The 21,521-nt window shown below is 40.6% G+C and overlaps 1 protein-coding gene across 2 annotated transcripts in view; it reads left to right on the plus strand.

The window, feature by feature from the left end:
* Positions 1 to 1,609: 1,609 nt before the first annotated feature.
* The window catches only part of ephb3a (eph receptor B3a), a 41,625-nt gene continuing 21,713 nt past the window's right edge, over positions 1,610 to 21,521 (plus strand). Inside the window, exons 1-3 of one of the 2 annotated variants that reach the window (XM_014139353.2) lie at positions 1,610 to 2,378; positions 15,118 to 15,182; positions 19,187 to 19,859. In XM_014139353.2, coding sequence (XP_013994828.1) covers positions 2,315 to 2,378; positions 15,118 to 15,182; positions 19,187 to 19,859 — 802 coding nt within the window. In that variant the 5' untranslated portion in view covers positions 1,610 to 2,314. Of the gene's footprint in view, positions 2,379 to 15,117; positions 15,183 to 18,372; positions 18,482 to 19,186; positions 19,860 to 21,521 lie in introns of those variants that run through there. The other variant, XM_014139354.2, reaches the window with a different exon arrangement.

Here is a 21,521-nt window from a genome sequence, read left to right on the forward strand (position 1 = left end):
GTGGAGGCCACACACACTACTGAGCCTCATTTTGACTTGTTTTAAGGACATTACATCAAAGTTGGATCAGCCTGTAGTGTGGTTTTCCACTTTAATTTTGAGTGTGACTCCAAATCCAGACCTCCATGGGTTGATAAATTGGATTTCCATTGATTATTTTTGTGTGATTTTGTTGTCAGCACATTCAACTATGTAAAGAAAAAAGTATTTAATAAGATTATTTCTTTCATTCAGATCTAGGATGTGTTGTTTAAGTGTTCCCTTTATTTTTTTGAGCAGTATATATATATTTCCTGAGCTTTCTTATATCTCCTAGTCATAGGACAGACACTTCAAAACCTTATTCCTTATTATTTTGACTGTCTTTTTTGCCATTTATGAATGTGTTATTCAATGAATGTGTTATTGAATGTGTTATTCACGACAGTGGTAGGACTGATCACCGATGACAATGAGCCTCCTATAGGCAGTGTTGTGCCAGGACAACAACCTCTCCCTCAACGTCCGCAAGACAAAGGAGCTGATTATGGACTACAGGAAACAGAGGGGTTGTAGTGGAGCAGGTCGAGAGCTTCAAGGTCCTCTGTGTCCACATCACTAAGAAATGAACATGGTCCACACACACCCACACAGTTGTGAAGAGGGTACGACAGCACCTCTTCCCCCTCAGGAGGCTGAAAGGTTTGGCACGGGCCCTCAGATCCTCAAAAAGTTCTACAGCTGCACCATTGAGAGCATCTTGACTGGCTGCATCGCCGCTTGGTACGGCAACTGCAAGGCACCCGACCACAAGACGGAACAGAGGGTGGTGTGTATGGCCCTGCCATCTAGGACCTCTATACCAGGCGGTGTCAGGGGAAGGCCCAATAAATTGTCAAAGACTCCAGCCACCCAAGTCATAAACTCTTCTTTCTGCTACCACACGGCAAGCAGTAACACTGCATCAAGTCTGGAACCAACAGGACCCTGAACAGCTTCTACCCCCAAGCCAAGATGACTGCTAAATAGGTAATCAATGGCTACCCGGACTACTTGCACTGACCAATTTTTGCACTAACTCTCTTGCACTGACTCTATGTCCTCACACTAGACTCTACCCGCACACTCAAACATACTTACACTGACACCCCAACACACAAATACACACACCACACACGCCACACACACATAATATGCTCACACACGCATACTGACGCCACACACACACTTTCACACTCACCACGTACGCTGCTGCTACTGTCTGCTATGTTGTTGCCTAGTCAGTTTACTCCTACCTATATGTACATATCTACCTCAATTACCTCATACCCCAGAACATGGACTCTGTACTGGTACTCCCTGTATATAGCCATGCTATTTTACTCATTATTATTATTCGTTATTCACTGTGTATTTATTCCTATTGTCACAATTTCTATTTATTTTTTTATTTTTTATCTTTAACTCTGCATTGTTGGAAAAGGACCCGTAAGTAAGCATTCCACTGTTAGTCTACACCTGTTTACAAAGCATGTGACAAATAAAATATGATTGGACACTCAATAACCCGCGGGAGGCGCTATCTATCCATTTCAAAACCAGGCGCAGATATTGACATTCGTCACCTATCCACAGTAACGTTTTGTATCGAAAATGGATTGATTCCGACAGGTTAGGATTTGAATGAACAGAACCTCCACACAAACCAAGGCTTTTCTCTTGTCTCTGATGCCGGTCCCCAAAGTTCACGACATTCTCTCTGCGTCTCGGGAGGGGTGTGACTCGCAGAGCAAGGCAGCTGCTCCACAGCCGACAACCCCCCGCCCCCCTTCCATCCCTTCACCCACACGCCCCAGCTCCCCTCTGTCTCGGCAGTCCCAATTGCCATTCCAACGAACACTCCTTGAGGAGCAACAGCTACAACTGAGTCAGCGAAGTGGATTACTGAGTTTTTTGGGAGAAAAAAATAAGATTTGCAGTGTTTTTGGAGCAATGTGCGAGTGTATAGATGCGCTTTTGGACTACAATGTGGCATCGATAAAGCGCGAGAAAGGCGGAGAGAAAGGGCATTGTAAATGCTCCATAGCTTTGCTGTTTCTCCGTGGATTTGGCCGATGATTTGAATGAATAACTAAAATTGCTTGATTACTACTTTCGGCGATTGGATGTAGGCTAGTGGAATGGGATGGTTTTATTTGTTGCATTAATTCAAGACATGAGAATAAAGAGACTTGTGAAAGGTTCTACGTCTCCGGTGGTTTAGGTGCTGTGTATTGTGTGGCACCATCTGAAGGGTCCAGGCAAAACCTTTATTAATGTTGCAAGATCCTAGTTTATGACAATGGATTACTTGCTGTGGATATGCAGCTTTGTGCTTCCCGTGGTATTATCTGTTGAAGGTATGTATGTAAAATCATTTCAATATGCTACACTTTTGTTTGAACTTTTCTTTCACATGTAGCCTCATTCCGATTAATCAGGTTCTAATACACAATTCATTGGTATATACAGCCTGAAACTAATGACTGCAAAATCGTGTCAATTTGCCTCACAAGACAGAATGTTGAATAAAATGACATTTGTACTCGGAATTTGAGACAAAATATCCACAGGAAATATTGTTTACCCGACTTTTTAGAGGGCTGTTTTTTACAGTGCCTTGCAAAAGTATTCAGACCCCTTCTATTTCTTCACATTTTATTGTGTTTCAAAGTGCGATTAAAATGAACGTAATTGTCATTTTTTTTGTTAACAATCGACACAAAATACTTTCATGTCAAAGTGGACGTGGTTTTATTTATATATATAAAATGCTATAAAAAAATCTAACAAATATAGTCGTTGCATACGTTTTCAGCAAGCCTAAATTGGTGCAAGTGTAAAATTTAGCTTAAGAAATCACATAAGTTACATGGACTCATTCTGTGAAATAATAGGTTTTGACATTATTTTTTAATGACTAACCCTTCCTCTGTCCCCCATCCATACATACATTACATCTGTAAGTGTGGCTCCCGAAGTGGTGCAGCGGTCTAAGGCACTGCATCTCAGTGCAAGAGGCGTCATTGGTTCGAATTCAGGCTGCATCACATATGGCCGTGATTGGGCGGTGCACAATTGGCCCAGCTTCGTCCATGTTTGGCTGGAGTAGGCCGTCATTGTAAATAATAAGTTGTTCTTAATTGACTTGCCTAGTTAAATAAAATTTTAAAGTTCCCTCAGTCAAGTATTCCATTTCAAGCACAGATTAAACTACTAAGATGAGGGAAATTGACAAAAGCCTCATAAAGAAGGGCAGTGATTGGTAGATAGGTAACAAAAACAAATCAAACATTGAATATCTCTTTAAGCATGGTCAAGTTAATAATTATGCTGTGGATGATGTATTAAACCACCCAGACATATCAAAGATACAGTCATCCTGCTGAACTGAGCAGCAGGACAGGAAGAAAACTGCTTAGGGATGTCACCATGAGGGTGATTTTAAAACAGCTATAAAATTCAATGGCTGTGATGGGAGAAAACTGAGGATGAACCAAATTGTACTGACTCCACAACAATGACCTAAATGACAGAGTGAAAAGAAGAATGCAAATATACTAAATCAAAATATTGCAAAACATGCATCTTTAGGCACTATAGTATTACTGCAAAAAAAGAAATACACTTTTTGGCCAAAATGCAAAGTCTTATGTTTGGGGGCAAATCCAACACAACACATCACTGAATAACTGCGGCCTTATTTTCAAGCATCGGCAAATACTGGGGATTTTTTCAGGATAAAAAGAAAAGGGATGGAGCTAAGCACAGGCAAAATCCTAGAGGAAAACCTGCTTCAGTCTGCTTTACACCAGAGACTAGGAGAGGAATTCACCTTTCAGCAGGACAATAACCTACAACAAAAGGCCAAATCTACACTGGAATTGCTTACCAAGAAGATAGTGAGTGGATTCTTGAGTGGCAAAGTTATAGTTTTGACTTAAATCTGCTTGACAATCTATGGCATGACTTGAAAATAGCAATTTGTATAGATTGCTGACAAAAAAAATGACAATTAAATCAAATTTTATCCCACTTGGTAACAAGGCACTGTATATGTTTGGCACCTAGGTAAAGTTAATTTTATATTGGATATTCGTTTTTCTCTCGTCAATGGCTATTGAACCAAGCCTACCATGACACTGAATATTGTATATTCTGAATCAGGGGAGGATGGAGAACAATCAACACCTTTTTTGTTGGGTGGTTTAAAAAATATATATGTTTTATGTAAATCAGAATAAAAAAAACTAATAATGAAATTCACACTAAAAAGGTTTCTGAATATATAATTTTCAATGTCGGGCTCCCGAGTGGTGCAGCGCACTAAGACACTGCATCTCAGTGCTAGAGGTGTTACTACAGACCCTGGTTCAATTCCAGGCTGTATCACAACCGGCTGTGATTGGGAGTTCCATAGGGCGGCGCACAATTGGCCCAGCGTCGTCCGGGTTAGGCTGGGTTAGGCTGTCATTGTAAATTAGAATTTGTTCTTAACTGACTTGCTTGGTTAAATAAAATGTCATGGCATGCTTGGTTCAATAGAGAAAATCGAATATCCAATATTATACACATTTTACCTTGATGCTGAACTCAATCAATCAATTCAATTCATTTAAAAAGCCATCAGCAGATGTCACTGAACCATATACCTACAGGCTCTATAGAAAGTCAGGTAAACAATACTTTCCTGTGGAAATTTTGTCTCAAATTTCGAACAGCTTGAAGGATAAACCGCCCAGACAACCGGTAGAATAAGTTTAGATATAATTGTATTCTGGCTTGTAAGGAACATTTACACGATTTTGCAGGCATTAGTTTCAGGCTGTATATACCAATTCATTGCGTATTACAGCTTGATTAATCAGACTAGTAGCCTAGATGTTTCCAAAGAATGTGGGTGTTTGCAAGCCATGATGAACTGCCAAAAATGCGATTATGTTTGAATATTACGTTGTATAATAAGATAAAGCGCAGCTTTATTTCGCCAATTGCATGGCACATACAAAAATCTGTTCTTTTGATTGCAGGTTTTAACTGTAATAGGCTTAAAAAAATAGTTTTTGCTAAAAACGCCACTGTTGCCACAGTTGAAAATGGATAGAGTAGATCGATTGTTAGGATACAAAGTTACCATTTATGTTCATACTATTCGGTACTGCCTGTTTTGTATCACACCACTGTATTGTGTTGTGGTTGAGTCACACATTGGATTTATTCTATGAAAACTGACCAATGACAACATACAACACACACAGCAACAGTTCCTTGGTATAGATTTCCCCACAAAGGAAAGCAGGGACGTCCCATGCATTTTCGGTCCTCCACGTGTCACCCATATGTGTCACACGTCATTGCAGCTGCATCCATTTCGCTATTGTCAAGTACCTTTTTCTGTGTTATTACACCCACTAGTTGAGTATTCCCTCATGTACTTATGTTGGGTTGCTTGACCAAGCCCACGATACAGCTCAATTTGACATAAAGGATTAATCCTACATTAAACACCCATATACTGTATTTTGGTTCTCACAAAGTACACAAGGTATTACCACAGATAGGAGCTAGTTACCAGTGTCTTTGATATTACACTAATGGGGCGGTTATATACTGACTGTTCATATATGTTCAAAATGGGTGCCAAACTTTACAACATGCTCAGTGTAAAAAGCTTTAGTGTCAGTCTATACATTTCCTTTCTGTAGGGAAAAGCCAATATCTCTAGCAATTTAAAGAGGGAGGAAGAAACAAATCCTCTAATATCCTGAAGCTTTCTCTCCTTTCAAAATACTTCACTTATATGTAGTCATTTCAGAAACACTAACAAAACTAAGCGTATTGTAATTACCAGAGGATCATACTCTCCCAGTTGCTAGCCAGTCAATAGCAATCAATGGTGTATGTCATTGGACACATACAAAATGACAGTCCAAAGATACATGTAGGCAAGTTGCCTTTAGATTTGTCTGATCAAGCCGACTGTAATACACAATGTAATTGGTATATACAGCCTAAAACATTGGAGTGCAAAATCATGTACAATTTCCTTACAAGCCAGACTGTTGAATATAATTACATTTGAACTACCTCTACCTGTTGTCTGGGCAGTTTTTCCTTCAGCTGCTTGAAATTTGAGACAAAATATCCACAGGAAAGTACTTTTTTTTGGTTACTACATGATTCCATATTTGTTATTTCATAGTTTTGATGTCTGTTACAATAATTGTAAAAATAAAGAAAAACACTTGAATGAGTAGGTGTGTCCAAACTTTTGACTGGTACTGTACATCAGGAGGGTTGGCAAACCAGGTCCGCGGTTTGTGCTGAGTTCATGGGTTAGTTGACTTGCTAACTGGTTGTATTTATACTCGTGCTTTGGCCAACTACTGTAGTTTAGCAGGTCGGAAATTTCAGAGTTTCCTAGTTCCAACTAGCACATGAACGCGACATTATCCTGTGTGTTGGGTTATGCCAAGCTGGCCAAATCCCAGGGAGAGAGAAATATCCCCGGATTTATTTCTGCTTTATGCAGGGTCACACACTTTTAATTGAAGTCTGTGTATTTATGAATTGTCAATCTGATATCTTGAATATGGTTTTTATTCCAATAATTTGTGATTGGTTGTAATGGTATGTCGAAGTATCCCATGTACCATACTTAAAGAAAAAAATCCACTCAAGATATTGGACTTTCAAGAAGCAAAGTGCCCAACTAACCTAATCCAAGGCAACTTCATTTAGGCTATACCAGCTCCTTTATATATTTCTCTCCAAATTCCGCCACGTTCCCTGCCTGCCTTTCCTTCTCTGAGTAAAATGTGCTTCTCTTGGACGCCAGCCAGTGTTATCGCTCATCAATTATGGTGTCAGCATCTAAATCAATGCAGCGGCAGCCTCCCTAGCGGGTCTCACAGAGATTTTCATAGGCTGATGATCAGCCAGTTTTCCCCCGACCAACAACTTCAGTTACTCAACACTGGGTTGTTAACTAATGTCTGTCCTCTGAGGATGGGTGGACGTTCGAGGAGTTGAAGTGTATTATGGGTTTTAGGGTTGTCGGGGTCGATGCCTCGTTGTCAGTATGGCGGATTCCAAGAGATGAATTTGAATTTGGTTCTTGAATTGGCAGTTGCCTGTTGGTTTCCATTACTTTTGTTTTGTCTATTTATTTTTTTGTCCTTCGAATGAATCCAATTCATTTGAGTAAAGTTTAGTGCTGTTTAGTTCACTCCAATAGATTCATTGGAATTCATGGAAGTCTTGAATTAGCCGTTTCACATTGGTTTCCATTAGGATATGTATTTTTTCAATACCAGTATGTCAGTTGAATTTTGATTTATTTTGTGGATTTGAGTGCAATGTCCATCTGTGTCCTTGGGTCTGTCCATGAGTTTAGCTAGTGACATAAGCTCTGGCCTCCTAGTCACCCATACAATGGGCATGTGACTCACTGACCCTGTCATCTTCTTTATGACTAACCCCTTTAACAGTAATGTTGTGTACTTGTGCTATTTTCAGAGTCGCATGGTATTGGAGCGTAACTGCAATTATGTAATAGCTCAGAAAACCTTAACGTCCTATAGAAATAGCTCACTAGGTATGCATGGCTGCAGAAGAACACACTAATATCCAATCATCTCCGCACGTATAACTACGGAAGAGCATCTCCATATCGGTGCACGCTTTATTTATCTCTTCTCTATAGAGCGTACAGTAAATACGCATAATTATGAATGGAACCATATGCGCAGATGCAAATAGCCTGGAGGAGAAAGTTGAATTGGGTCAGCTTGAGTTGATTTAAAGCGGTTCATCAAGCGTCAAACATAACATTGCAGAATCTTGCAGTTGTGTATAGAGGAAAAGGAAGACACACTCACATGCAAACTAGATAGCGAGATAAGTCATACAGTAGGCCTAAGCACTCTGAATTTGCCACTACGAATTTGCTGTTTACAGTCAAAATACCCATTTGTTGTATGTATCCGATCATGCACAAAATTAGCGGAGAGACGTTACGCCTTTGAATATTTCATCTGTTTGTGGATGTGAGTGTGAAATTAATACGAGGAGAGGCCTTCCTTTCATAGCAGCCCATCTGAACAAAGTGAATTAAACATTAGCATGTGTGCTCCCATAGCAGCAGTGAGCATGTTTGCTCCAGTGATCAAAAACAGTATACACCATGGGCGGTGAATGAGATGCTGTAAGGACAACAAGTTCCTGTTTTTTGGCCCTGGGGGAGGCATCATCACTGCCAGTTTTATTACGGGGGATGGGAGGGGGGGGGGTAAATTGCCGGATTTGAGTTATAGCAACAAGGGGAGACTTTTAAATGGTACATGTACATGAAGGGCAAATGCGTAGGTAGAGAGCTGTACATTTGGGACGCTATTCAATCAAAAGCTGTGTCCGGCTTTCAGGTTTCTGTCAAAAACGATATATACTTCATTCGCGTCTAAAGCTTTTTTGATTTAGTAATGGGCCCACAGTAAATTCTTCTCAATCTGAATTTAACTCATGTGTTAAGCCTGTGGATACAGGACCTCTAATCTACACTGATGTTCTTTGTATGTTAGTGCTCTGGAACTCTTCCCAGGCAAACACACGTTAAGTAATAATGAGCCTCACTAAGGTCTGTGGAGAGTTCAGTTGGAGTAGAGTTTATGTTACCTCAAGGCACACAGAGCGTTGGATCTAACATCCAATTATCAACCTGGACCCTTAGATGGGCTTCTTGTCTTGGCTCTTGTTGAATGTGAAGACAGCTAGTCAGTGTTCTTGCTGCCTCAAGAAGCCCATCAAAATGCCCGGATTTGAGTTATAGCAGCAAGCGGAGACTTAAATGGTACATGTACATGGAGAGCAAATGCGTAGGTAGAGAGTTGTACACTTGGGACGCTATCCAATCAAAAGCTGTGTCCGGCTTTTAGGTTTCTGTCAAAAACAATGCTTCTAAAGCATGTTTGATTTAGTAATGGGCCTACAGTAAATTCTTCTCAATCTGAATTTAACTCGTGTGTTAAGCCTGTGGATACAGGACCTCTAATCTACACTGATGTTCTTTGTATGTTAGTGTGTGGAACTCTTCTCATGTCCTCAATCTTCACACAAAACCCCATAATGACAAAGCGAACAGGTTTTTAGAAATGTTGGCAAATTTATAAAAATAACTTATTTACAAAAGTATTCAGACCCTTTGCTATGAGACTTTAAATTGAACTAAGGTGCATCCTGTTTCCATTGATCATCCTTGAGATGTTTCTACAACTTGGAGTCCACTTGTGGTAAATTCTGTTGATTGGACATGATTTGGAAAGGCACATACCTGTCGATTTAAGATCCCACAGTCCCACCAAGCCATGAGATCTAAGGAGTTGTCCGTAGAGCTCAGAGACAGGATTGTGTCGAGGCACAGATCTGACGGAAGGATACCAAAATAGTTTTGCAGCATTGAAGGTCCCCGAGAACACAGTGGCCTCCATCATTCTTAAATGGAAGAAGTTTGGAACCACCAAGACTCTTCCTAGAGCTGGATGCATGGCCAAACTGAGCAATCGGGGGAGAAGGGCCTTGGTCAGGTAGCTGACCTACAACCTGATGGTCACTCTGACAGAGCTCCAGAGTTCCTCTGTGGAGATGGGAGAACCTTCTAGAAGGAAAACCGTCTCTGCAGCACTCCACCAATCCGTCCTTTACGGTGGAGTGGCAAGACAGAAGCCACGCCTCAGTAAAAGGCACCTGACAGCCCGCTTGGAGTTTGCCAAAGGCACCTAAAAGACTCTCAGACCATGAGAAATACCCCAAAAGACTCAAGGCTACGCTGCTAAAGGTGCTTTAACAAAGTACTGAGTAAAGGGTCTGAATACTTCAGTTTTTTAATTTTGAATAAATTAGCAAACATTTTTACAAACCTGTCTTTGATTTATCATGATGGGGTATGTGTGTAGATTGATGGGGGGGAACAATTTTATCAATTTTAGAATAAGGCTGTAACGTAACAAAATGTGGAAAAAGTCAAGGGGTCTGAAATCCGAATGCACCGTAAGGGCAAACATTCAAACATGCACAACTTTATAATTACTCTATTAGTACATTCCAATTTCACAAATATATTTTATTTAACCTTTATTTTGACAGGGAGTCATGCTGAAACCAATGTCTCTTTTGGTCATTTCTATCAAGGCACAAGGCGAGACCCAAATGCAGACACAGGAGGCAGATGGTTGGAGTCTTACAATGTTTATTAACCAAAGGGATAGGCAAGAGAAATGTCATGGACAGGCAAAAAGGTCAAAACTAGAGCAGAGTCCAGGAGGTACAGAGTGGTAGACAGGCTTGTGGTCAAGGCAGGCAGGTACAAAGTCCAGAAACAGGCAAGGATCAAAACCGAGAGGACTAGAAAAAGGCGAATGCAAAAGCAGGAGAGCGGGAAAACTGCTGGCTGACTTGGAAACATACAAGACGAACTGGCACAGAGAGACAGGAAACACAGGGATAAATACACTGGGGAAAATAAGCGACACCTGGAGGGGGTGGAGACAATCACAAGGACAGGTGAAACAGATCAGGGCGTGACAATTTCCATGTAAAAGGACCCATGAGCACCAACATGAATTTCATACAGATGTAGGATGTTAATTTGATCACTTTTGTTGCTGAGAATGTTCCTGCTCAGCAGGAAATGTAGTTTATTTTTTAAAAGGCTTCTTGATTTGCCCTGACAAAAATGTATTAACCCCTACAAAAATGTCCATTAATTATAATCTACATAATAATTAACATTTTATGTTGCTGCAGGGTTATTTTCCTTAAGTAGCAAACTGCCTTACAATCCTATATCTGCAGGAGCATATAGAATTTGGTGTAAAATGAAAGCTAAGAGTCTATATTTTGGGGAAATGAAGGCATGGATACATTTTTCAATCATTTTCCTGTGCTGTACTGTACTGTATAGTTTACTAATTACCTTATAACCATGTAACTGACGGTTATGGATGAAATAAAATAACCGTCATAACCGTTAAAAAAAAAATTGTCATCAAGGCAAAGGGTGGGTACTTTGAATAATCTCAAATATAAAATATATTTTGATTTGTTTAACACTTTTTTGGTTACTACGTGATTCCATATGTGTTATTTCATAGTTTTGATGTCTTCACTACTATTAATATTATGTCCAAAGTTTTGACTGGTACTGTATGTAACAATTTTGAATGGACAGCTGACTGAAGAGGGGACGGCCGGGCATTCGTGCGGTTGAGTCCGTTTCTGAGATAACATGGACTCTTAACAACGTGATTAAACTTTGTTGCCCCGTTTTAAAACAAGCAAGGTGTTGCAGCAAATGATGAATAAATTGGGCTTGGAACTTCTAACCTAGGCAATATGACAGGTAAACTCATTTGTAAATGATTTTTCTATATCTTTTTTGTTGTTGTTGCTATTCGAACCATTATTACGGAGACCGTGGTCATTTGGAGGGCCAATTACCATCATCCAAAATTCCATGACCTTCACAGCCCTATACTCTACTTTTCTTTACTGTACCGTGAAAACTTGTGAAGTATAGACATCTATGGTTGGTAAAGTTTTGTCCAGTCTGGACCAACCAAATTGAGTCTTGTTTGGGGGACAGATCTCACTAGAATAATAGCCAGTGGGTAGAATAATACTCAAACATGCAAAGGAGGATATTACAGTTGTCTAACTTTGTGTACCTATTTAGGATACATCACCATGGAGAGAAATACATTCACAATTATACATTTCTGTATAGTACAGATCCAGGACCCATGATGTCGTTCTGTTATCGTCATTCTGTTACCGGGTGTTGATCCACTTCACTTAGTTCAATAATCAAAGTAGATTTTTTTCAAATTCATGGTGTCATGTTATAGCTGACACCCCATTCTTTCTGCAGACATCTTTGAATCTTAAGTCGGGCTAGATATTTAATAAAGATTTTGGAAAATGTGGTCACCTAAACTGTGATTTTACTGTCAATCTGTTACCAAACTTTGCATTGGCGCTGTTGCTCAAGTAAATGTGTTTTAGTAAAATTGTCAGTAGCAATTGTTAAAAGTAGACTCACATAGGTGTATGGTTTGTTAAGCTTTGCAATCAATGGATTTTGCTTGGCATACATTTTAAAGTGAGTCTCAGCGTCACTCTGTTACCGTTGAATTGCCCTTTTACAGATGAGCCTTGTAAACACATCAAAACACATATATACACATCAATATACATGTCAATATTCACATCAATACACAAAAAGCAAAACACAGTCATGGAAAACAAACCCGTTCTTCATTAAAAAGGTGCTCAATCGGCCTTTTGAATTGTATTATAATACATTTGAAGCAATAGTGCGATCAACTGTTTTGGCGCCATTTCGCACCGCTTTGAGACAAGCGTGGGGACTCGTCTTGATAAATCAATCCATGTCCGATTTCTTTCTTTTCACTAAATCTTTGTTTGGATATTGGTTAGGCTACAATTAGGCTGTGGAAATGTTAGCTAAATTGAGGTGCCGCTCATGATCATCTTGTCTAGTTGGTTCATTTGTTAGCACTGATCAGAACATTTTGCCAAGCATGTTACTGTATGTAGCATAACAAGTGGATTATTTTCCTCTTCAGTCGCCTGTGACTTCTCTTAATCAATCAATGTGATTTTGTTTCAGTGAATCGCCATCTGTATATTTGGTTAATTCTCTGTCTGGGCAAGTAAGTAGAGGTGCTAGCTTATCTAGGACTGATTAGATACAGTTCGCATTGCAAAAAATGTAGCCTAAATCAAGTGTAGGCCTATTATTTTTGCTTGATCGCGTATAGGCAACTCCAAAAGCCCCCGGAGGTTGTGAAATATGAACACAAGACTCACATGCTTTTGTAAAATATAGATTTTCTATCATTTTCTATTGGTGTCGTGATGAAGATACTCTCGTTGCAAGACCCTACGCCTGCTCCCTAACAAAGCGGAGTGAGGGTAGGAAAAGACATGAAACGTGGATCAAAAAAGCATGTGCTTGCCTTGGGCTCAATTCAAAATGACAGCCATTCCACACCTTGCTGTATCTATAAATACTATTTGTATTTTATTCTGTTATATTGAATTCTATTCTTAGGCTACCCTAATCACAGTCAACACACATATTTTATAGAAGGCTAAGTGTGTCTTGTTTGTTTAATGAGCAAAACAACTATAGGCTGCACAGACCAGTAACATAATTCATCTCTTTTGAAATGACATTTTATTAGTCTTATGTTTCTTAGGACCTGCCTAAAACAAATGTAATAACGGATTTCCTTGTGATGGTGTATATTCAATGGATTTATTCAAATAGATGTCCACCCACATGGGCCCACGTCTACTATCGCTCCTAAACTTGCCTGCATGTGCACTGGAGATTTAAAAGGCTTATCCCGGCAAGAATGTGGTAAAAATGGGACTATATGAATTGGGATCTAAAAAACATTGGCAGATTTTTTTAGCAGGCACCATACTGTAAAGTCTGTCTGTAAAGGGAATGAGAATCAAGAAGGTAACCTTTTACACCTTATAGCTAATCTAGATCCAAACTATGGTAATAAGGAAGCTAGTCCTCAGGGTTGGGGAGTAACTGATTACAAAATAAACTAACTGTAATCCGTTATGTTACCAGCAAAAACGATTCTAATCAGATTACAGGTACTTTTGAAAACTAGAGGATTACTTCTTGGATTACTTTTAAATTCAGAAAGGATGTTTGTGAAAATACATTGACACCTTTTTCCCAATGACATTCAATTCAGCATTGAAAAAAGGTGCAAGTTTAAATTTCTCCTGACCACAAGTCGGAGAACACCATGATTCAGATTACATTACTGAGTTTGGGTAATCCAAAAGTTACATTACTGATTACAATGTTGGACAGGTAACTAGTAACTGTAATGGATTGCATTTAGAAAGTAACCTATCCAACCCTGATAGCTTTTACCCTTATTTAACTAGGCAAGTCAGTTAAGAACAAATTCTTATTTACAATGATGGCCTACACTGGCCAAAACCGGACAATGCTGGGCCAATTGTGTGCCACCCTATGGGATTCCCAATCACGGCTGGTTGTGATACAGCCTGGAATCGAACCAGGGTGTCTGTAGTGACACCTCAAGCACTGAGATGTAGTGCCTTAGACCGCTGCGCCACACGGGAGCCCAAGCTCCCATGCTTGGGCTTCTATTCAAAGTAATTGACACAACTGTAAATTGGAGGTGCATTTGAGTAAACAACAAGAAGATAACCTTTTGCAAGCCTTTGGTGTGTTTTGATGACTTCACTCAGCCATCATACAGATTGACAGGTGACAACGATGTCTATTGATCCTCATATTTACTCTCTTTCTTCCCTTTATTTGTTTAACCTCCTTATCCTTTGATTTTCATACTCCTGACTCTCTCAAAATGACCTGTGTAATACGAGGTCACCACTCTGGGGAATCCACTATGGCTGGGCCGAGTAGTGATTTGTGATTGATTGTGATATCACTTAGTAATAAAGCTTTGAAATTCGATCGAGATGATTTCTCCCTCCTAGAGGATGGCACATTTTTCTCAAATTTCTACATTTTCAGTGATATCAAAGGCAGACTGTTTTTTTCTTCCATCATCATCTTTTTATTTAGAGCTTTATGAGGATTTAACAGTTTTCTCATGACAGACTTTCTGTGTACCCAGTTTTTTATGTATCCGTGTGGAATTGATGCCGATAGGCTTACTGTCGTCTTCTGAGAAGAATAGACTAAAATAATAAATTAGGTAAATAATAGACTTCTGCTTTTTGGACTATAATTTTATTTCCAACCACCACTTAATAGTGTTTCCCAAACTCGGTCCTCAGGACCCCAAGGGGTGCACGTTTTGGTTTTTTCCCTAGCACTACACAGCTGATACGAATGATCAAAACTTGATGATTAGTTGATTATTTGAATCAGCTGTGTAGTGCTAGGGCTAAAACGAAAACGTGCACCCCTTGGGGCCCCGAGTTTGGAAAACCCTGAGGTATTGTTTGTTACAATAGCTTCTTGGTTTAACTAACTCTCCTGTTCTTGATTTATAGAAACACTAATGGACAGCAAGTGGGCGACCACAGAACTGGCCTGGACCACATTTCCGGAGAGTGGGGTGAGTGTGTTGTTATTCCACAGCATTTGTTACATTTGCTACTTAATCGAGCTCCCCCTGACTTAAACAACACACCTCCCACTGTTTTATACCTCTCTTTGTAAAGTTTCTTTTCTGCGTTGCTAAAAACAAATGAGAAACATACACCTTTTAAGTTCTACTTTTAAGCAAAGTTTTTCTTAAATGAAGATCCCCAAACCTCCAAAATAGTCCAAAACATAAATCTCCAATATAGTCAAACTAAACTCTGCTACATACTCATATTGAGTACATAGGCCCAAAATGGCAACAAACACGGCTGCAAGCAACACTAGCTGAAGAATTTGGAAATACAATACCAGTTTTCTTTGTTTACTATTTTCTACATTGTAGATTAATAGAGAATACAAAACAACTATGAAATAACACATTGAATCATGTAGTAACCAAAAAAGTGTTTAAACAAATCAAAATATATTTTATATTTGAGATTCTTCAAAGTAGCCACTATTTGCCTTGATGACAGCTTTGCACACTCTTGGCATTCTCTCAACCAGCTTCTTGATGTAGTCACCTGGAATGCATTTCAATTAACAGGTGCGCCTTGTTAAGTTCATTTGTGTAATTTCTTTCCTTCTTAATGCGGTTGAGCCAATCAGTTGTGTTTGTGACAAGGGAGTGGTGGTATACAGAAGATAGCCCTATTTGGTAAAAGACCAAGTCCATATTATGGCAAGAACAGCTCAAATAAGCAAAGAGAAATGACAGTCCATCATTACTTGAAGACATGAAGGTCAGTCAATCCGGAAAATTTCAAAAACTTTGAAAGTTTCTTCAAGTGCAGTCGCGAAAACCATCAAGCACTATGATGAAACTGGCTCTCGTGAGGACTGCCACAGGAAAAGAAGACCCAGTTACCTCTGCTGCAGAGGATAAGTTCATTAGAGTTACCTGAACCTCAGGTTGCAGCCCAAATAACTGCTTCACAGACTTCAAATAACAGACACATCTCAACATCCACTGTCCAGAGGAGACTGCGTGAATCAGGCCTTCATGGTCAAAACCACTACTAAAGGACACCAATAAGAAGAAGAGACTTGCTTGGGCCCAGAAACACGAGCAAAGGATATTAGACCAGTGGAAATCTGTCCTTTGGTCTGATGAGTCCAAATTTGAGATATTTGGTTCAAACCGCCGTGTCTTTGTGAGACGCAGAGTAGTTTAACGGATGATCTCCGCATGTGTAGTTCCCACCGTGAAGCATGGAGGAGGACGTGTGATGGTGTGGGGGTGCTTTGCTGGTGACACTGTTGGTGATTTATTTAGAATTCAAGGCACATTTGACCAGCATGGCTACCACAGCATTCTGCAGCAATATGCCATCCCATCTGGTTTGCACTTAGTGGGACTATAATTTTGTTTTTCAACAGGACAATGACCCAACATACCTCCAGGCTGTGTAAGGGTTATTTGACCAATAAGAAGATTGATAGAGTGCTGAATCAGATGACTTGGCCTCCACAATCTCTGACCTCAACCTATTTGAAATGGTTTGGGATGAGTCTGACCGCAGAGTGAAGGAAAAGCAGCCAACAAGTGCTCAGCGTATGTGGAAACTCCTTCAAGACTGTTGGAAAAGCATTCCAGGTGAAGTTGGTTGAGAGAATGCCAAGAGTGTGCAAAGCTGTCATCAAGAGAAAGGGTGGCTACTTTGAAGAATCTCAAATATAAAACATTTTGATTTGTTTTTAACACTTTTTTGGTTACTACATGATTCCATATGTGTTATTTCATAGTTTTGATGTCTTCACTATTATTCTACAATGTAGAAAATAGTAAAAAATAATGAAAAACCCTTGAATGAGTACATGTGTCCACACTTTTGACTTGTACTGTATTTCTCTTAGTGGAAGAAGCCAATAGGCAAATTACAGCCGGGAATGAATGTTTCAGCTGATCATATCCCCCATAGAAATGGTGAGAAAATAAAACAACATATATTTGACCCCCAGGCTAACAGCTTGACAGACCTTCCCCACTCCCGGGCAGTGTAATTTGTCTTTTGTACGTGAGCGCAAAGTCAGTCAATGAAAACGACAGGTTACCATGGCAACAATCTTCGGCAGTCCATTCTTTTCAGGCCTTTCTGCAGACTCACACCGAATGTCTTTGCACCCCAAGAAGTCATATGTCATTAGGGCAAGGCGGCCCTCTCAAAATGCGTGACAAGCCCGTACGTTCTGTCCGGGTGCAATTATCATATTTGTGAGGGATTGCTGCTGCGACATGTTGCACTTGATTTATGGTGTAGAATGCTGATTCCTGGACTCATCGTTTTGGAATAAATTGCATGCGTGCCAAATATGGAATTATGCATTCTGTTCCTCTTGTTGAATTGATCAATGTTTGGAGCCCTCATTAAGAATGTAAATTAATTATTCAGGTTGAGTTGTTAGAATCAAAAGATTAACTTCTTGGAAAAGATGATTTATTCCTTGGGCAAAAATATGTTAATAACCCAGTTAATCATGGATCATGGTTAATCATGGATTTAATCCTGTAATAGATAGCTCTTTGAATATTTCTTATAGGTAGTCATGCCTATATTGTAATATTGTAGAATATATTTGGTGTAGAATATCTGGGGATATGAACTGGTGTAAATGGTTAATTTGCTGACTGTAGAGAACCATATCATCGTTAGACCGTTGTTGAAGCTAAGTGCTGTGAAATAATTAATTGACTGCTTCACTCAATGAGGTATACTGACCACGTTTCATAGCATGCAAAAATGCTTCTCGCGGCTTTAAAGAGTAGGCTTGGAAATGTTCCACTTGAAATATACCACTTGAATCTTAAAGTACCGTAAAACTTCAATTAAACGCTGAGTCTGAAATAGCCACCTGTCCCTTTTAATAGCCGAGCAAGGGCACACATTTCAGCACACGAACACCTGTTTCAAATAAACACCGGGTCTAAATTACTTGTTTATGTGGTTTAATGTTTGATTTGTTACATGAAATAATTCAGTAACGTCTCAAAAAATTATGGCAATCATCCGTTTTTATCACAAGTAAGAAACTGCTAGCCATTGGTTGCTAACAGCTGAGAACTTGTAGCTAACTAACAAGCATAAGAACAGTCAACAACTTTGGGGAGTACACCCCCCCCCCCCCCAGAAATCGTCCGATCGCCCTCTAATGGCAAAAGTAAGAACTGCCCGAAAATGTATAATCAAAGACGAAAACAACTAATCTGTGAAAGAAAAACATTTTGGGGGTTGAAATAGAGGCATACTAAGACAACTAAAACGTGACACGGTATGTAAATGATAACACATTATTGAAGGAAATGAAGAAATGTATTAAAATGCTGGAATGCTGGAACTAAACAATGAACTGTTCAAATGAGCAAAAGCTGTGCACGTTAGGGAAAATGGACGCCTGGCTCAAATAGAAGCCTGTCTCTAATAAGCGCCTGTTGTGGTCAGTGATTTGAGCAAATGAACGGCCAGTCTATTAATTCAAGTTTTACACTATACACCATAACATCTCCGTGATGCAACCAGAAAGATGACATTGTATTTGAATTGCCCCTTTAGTAAATAATGCACTGTTTGCATTATACACGATTTGAGATTAGGCAGATATGGCAGAACTCATTAAAAATAGGCCCTATAATCTCTTTCAATAGCAGCACTTACTAAATTACTGTAGCATTTGGAGAACCAACATTTCCTAGGAAGGACATTCTGATTGCTACCTTTCCTGTGCAATTAATAATACGATTATATGAAGACCTGGGTTCAATTAGTATTTGTTTTCTTTCAAATGCTTTGCGTGTTAGAGCCTGCCTGGAGTGCCAGATGAGTGGGGTTTGCATTTTTGGCACTATTGCATTGGTTCAAGCAAGCTCAACCAAACACAGCTAAACTATTTGAAATAAAATCAATACTATTTGAACCCAGGTCCGATGATATCTACAGTTCTCTTCACTAGTAACATTGTTTGTCTGTTTTCCTGTAGTGGGAGGAGGTGAGTGGCTACGACGACTCAATGAGTCCCATCAGGACATACCAGGTGTGCAACGTGCGCGAGCCCAACCAGAACAACTGGCTGAGGACGGACTTCATCCCCCGTAAGGGCGTGCTGCGCGTCTACGTGGAGCTCAAGTTCTCCGTTCGCGACTGTGCCAGTATTCCCAACATCCCTGGCTCCTGCAAAGAGACCTTTAACCTCTTCTACTACGAGTCCGATGGCGATACCGCTACTGAAAGTAGTCCCTTGTGGAGGGAGACCCCTTATGTCAAAGTTGACACCATTGCCCCTGATGAGAGTTTTTCCTTGCTCGAGGCAGGCAGGATCAACACCAAAGTGCGAAGCTTCGGCCCTATTTCCAAGGCCGGCTTCTACCTAGCCTTCCAGGACCTGGGGGCTTGTATGTCCTTGATATCCGTGCGGGTTTTCTTCAAGAAGTGCTCGACGACCATCGCAAACTTCGCCGTTTTCCCCGAGACGGCCACAGGGGCCGAGGCCACCTCCTTGGTCATCGCCCCGGGGGCGTGTGTGTCTAACGCGCAGGAATTGTCCGTCCCTCTTAAGCTGTACTGCAACGGGGATGGGGAGTGGATGGTTCCCGTGGGGTCTTGTACCTGCATGCCGGGGTTTGAGCCTGCTATGGCCGACACACAGTGCCAGGGTGAGTTTTCAGTCTATAGGTGCCTGTTTTGACTTTTAACTAAAGCCTGGTTATAATGCTTAACTAAAGCCTGGTTATAATGCTTAACTAAAGCCTGGTTATAATGCTTAACTAAAGCCTGGTTATAATGCTTAACTAAAGCCTGGTGTTTAATGCTTAACTAAAGCCTGGTGTTTAATGCTTAACTAAAGCCTGGTGTTTAATGCTTAACTAAAGCCTGGTGTTTAATGCTTAACTAAAGCCTGGTTATAATGCTTAACTAAAGCCTGGTTATAATGCTTAACTAAAGCCTGGTTATAATGCTTAACTAAAGCCTGGTTATAATGCTTAGCCAAAGCCCGGGTTTTTTTATGCTCAATTCAAGTCACACAGTCTACTCCACCCTCTGTATGTATTGTGTGGTGCGTGAAGGAGGGTGGAGAGATTGCATTAATGAGCTGTTGCGGAGAGCAGCAGCATACAAATATTGAGAGAGGGGGGGATCGGAGGGAGAGGGAGAATGAGATAGTGAGGAGAGAAAGGAAGATAGTGGGAGAGAGTAAGAGATTGTGAGAGAGAATGTTGTGTGAGGGAGAGACAAAGAGATTGTAAAGGAGAAAGAGATATTGAGGTGGAGAGAGATATATTGTTAGAGGGGGAAGGAGAGATTAAGCGAGAGACGGACAGAGGGAGAGAGAGAGAGAAGGACAATGAGATTGAGCCGTGAATTGCCGATTGCCCATGCCAAAATGAGGAGCGGTCAGGGAAAGAAAGAGAAGCTTCCTCGTCTCTCTGCTTTCTTCACCTGGGCGTGAGAAACGGTAAATAACACGCGCCACAGAGCTCATTTATGGCCATTTGGCGGCTCAAGGTTAAAAGCCTGTTGTCGACGCCTGATAAAAGGCTCTCCAGAGGCTTCAGGCGTGGCGGAGGCGAGCGGTGGCGAGGAGGAGGAAGTGTAATTTCCTGTATGGTCTCCCCACCGTTAGTTCATCTACAGGCGGCTGCACTCATTACCACCGCTCAGACCACCGTGAGCCAACACTGCCACCGCTCACCATTAATCACAGGGACGTTACCTCAGTCTAGAGAGAGAGAGAGGTGGAATGAAGAGAGAAGAGAGGGGGGGTTGTAGAGAGGGAGGGATGGAGAGAAGGGGAGAGAGAGAGAAAGAGGGGAGGAGAGAGGGAGGGGTGATAGAGAGAGAGAGAGGGTGGGGGTAGAGGGAGGGGGAGCGGGAGCGGGAGGTGGGGTAGAGAGGGAGAGGCCAGTGAGGGCCACAGAACTTTCCGGTATCAGAGAGAGAAAGACAAATGGGCATGCCCTCCAAGGTTAATGGATTAAAGCGGAGGATTCAGGTGATTGTCCTCGAGAAACAAAACAAACAAACAAAAGAAAACGATGGTGCAGTGTATAATAAGACAAACATAAAATCAGATGAATGTTTCAAGAGTGTATCTGGGCCTGAGGTCTTAGTTGAGTTACGAGATCCAAAACACATTTTCATGTCATCTTAACTTAACTATTTATTGCATGGTTTTTTGAGCTAGAATGCGGAACTTTAAAGTTCACTCATTTCACACAAAGTGGCATTCCGGAGAATTAGGACTTAGCTTAAATTCAAACTGGAAAACCACTTAGCCCGACTAGTTAATCACACCCCCTCGCCAGAAAGGTTTTTAC

The sequence above is a fragment of the Salmo salar genome, chromosome ssa14 (assembly GCF_905237065.1).
Source record: "Salmo salar chromosome ssa14, Ssal_v3.1, whole genome shotgun sequence".
Lineage (NCBI taxonomy): Eukaryota > Metazoa > Chordata > Actinopteri > Salmoniformes > Salmonidae > Salmo > Salmo salar.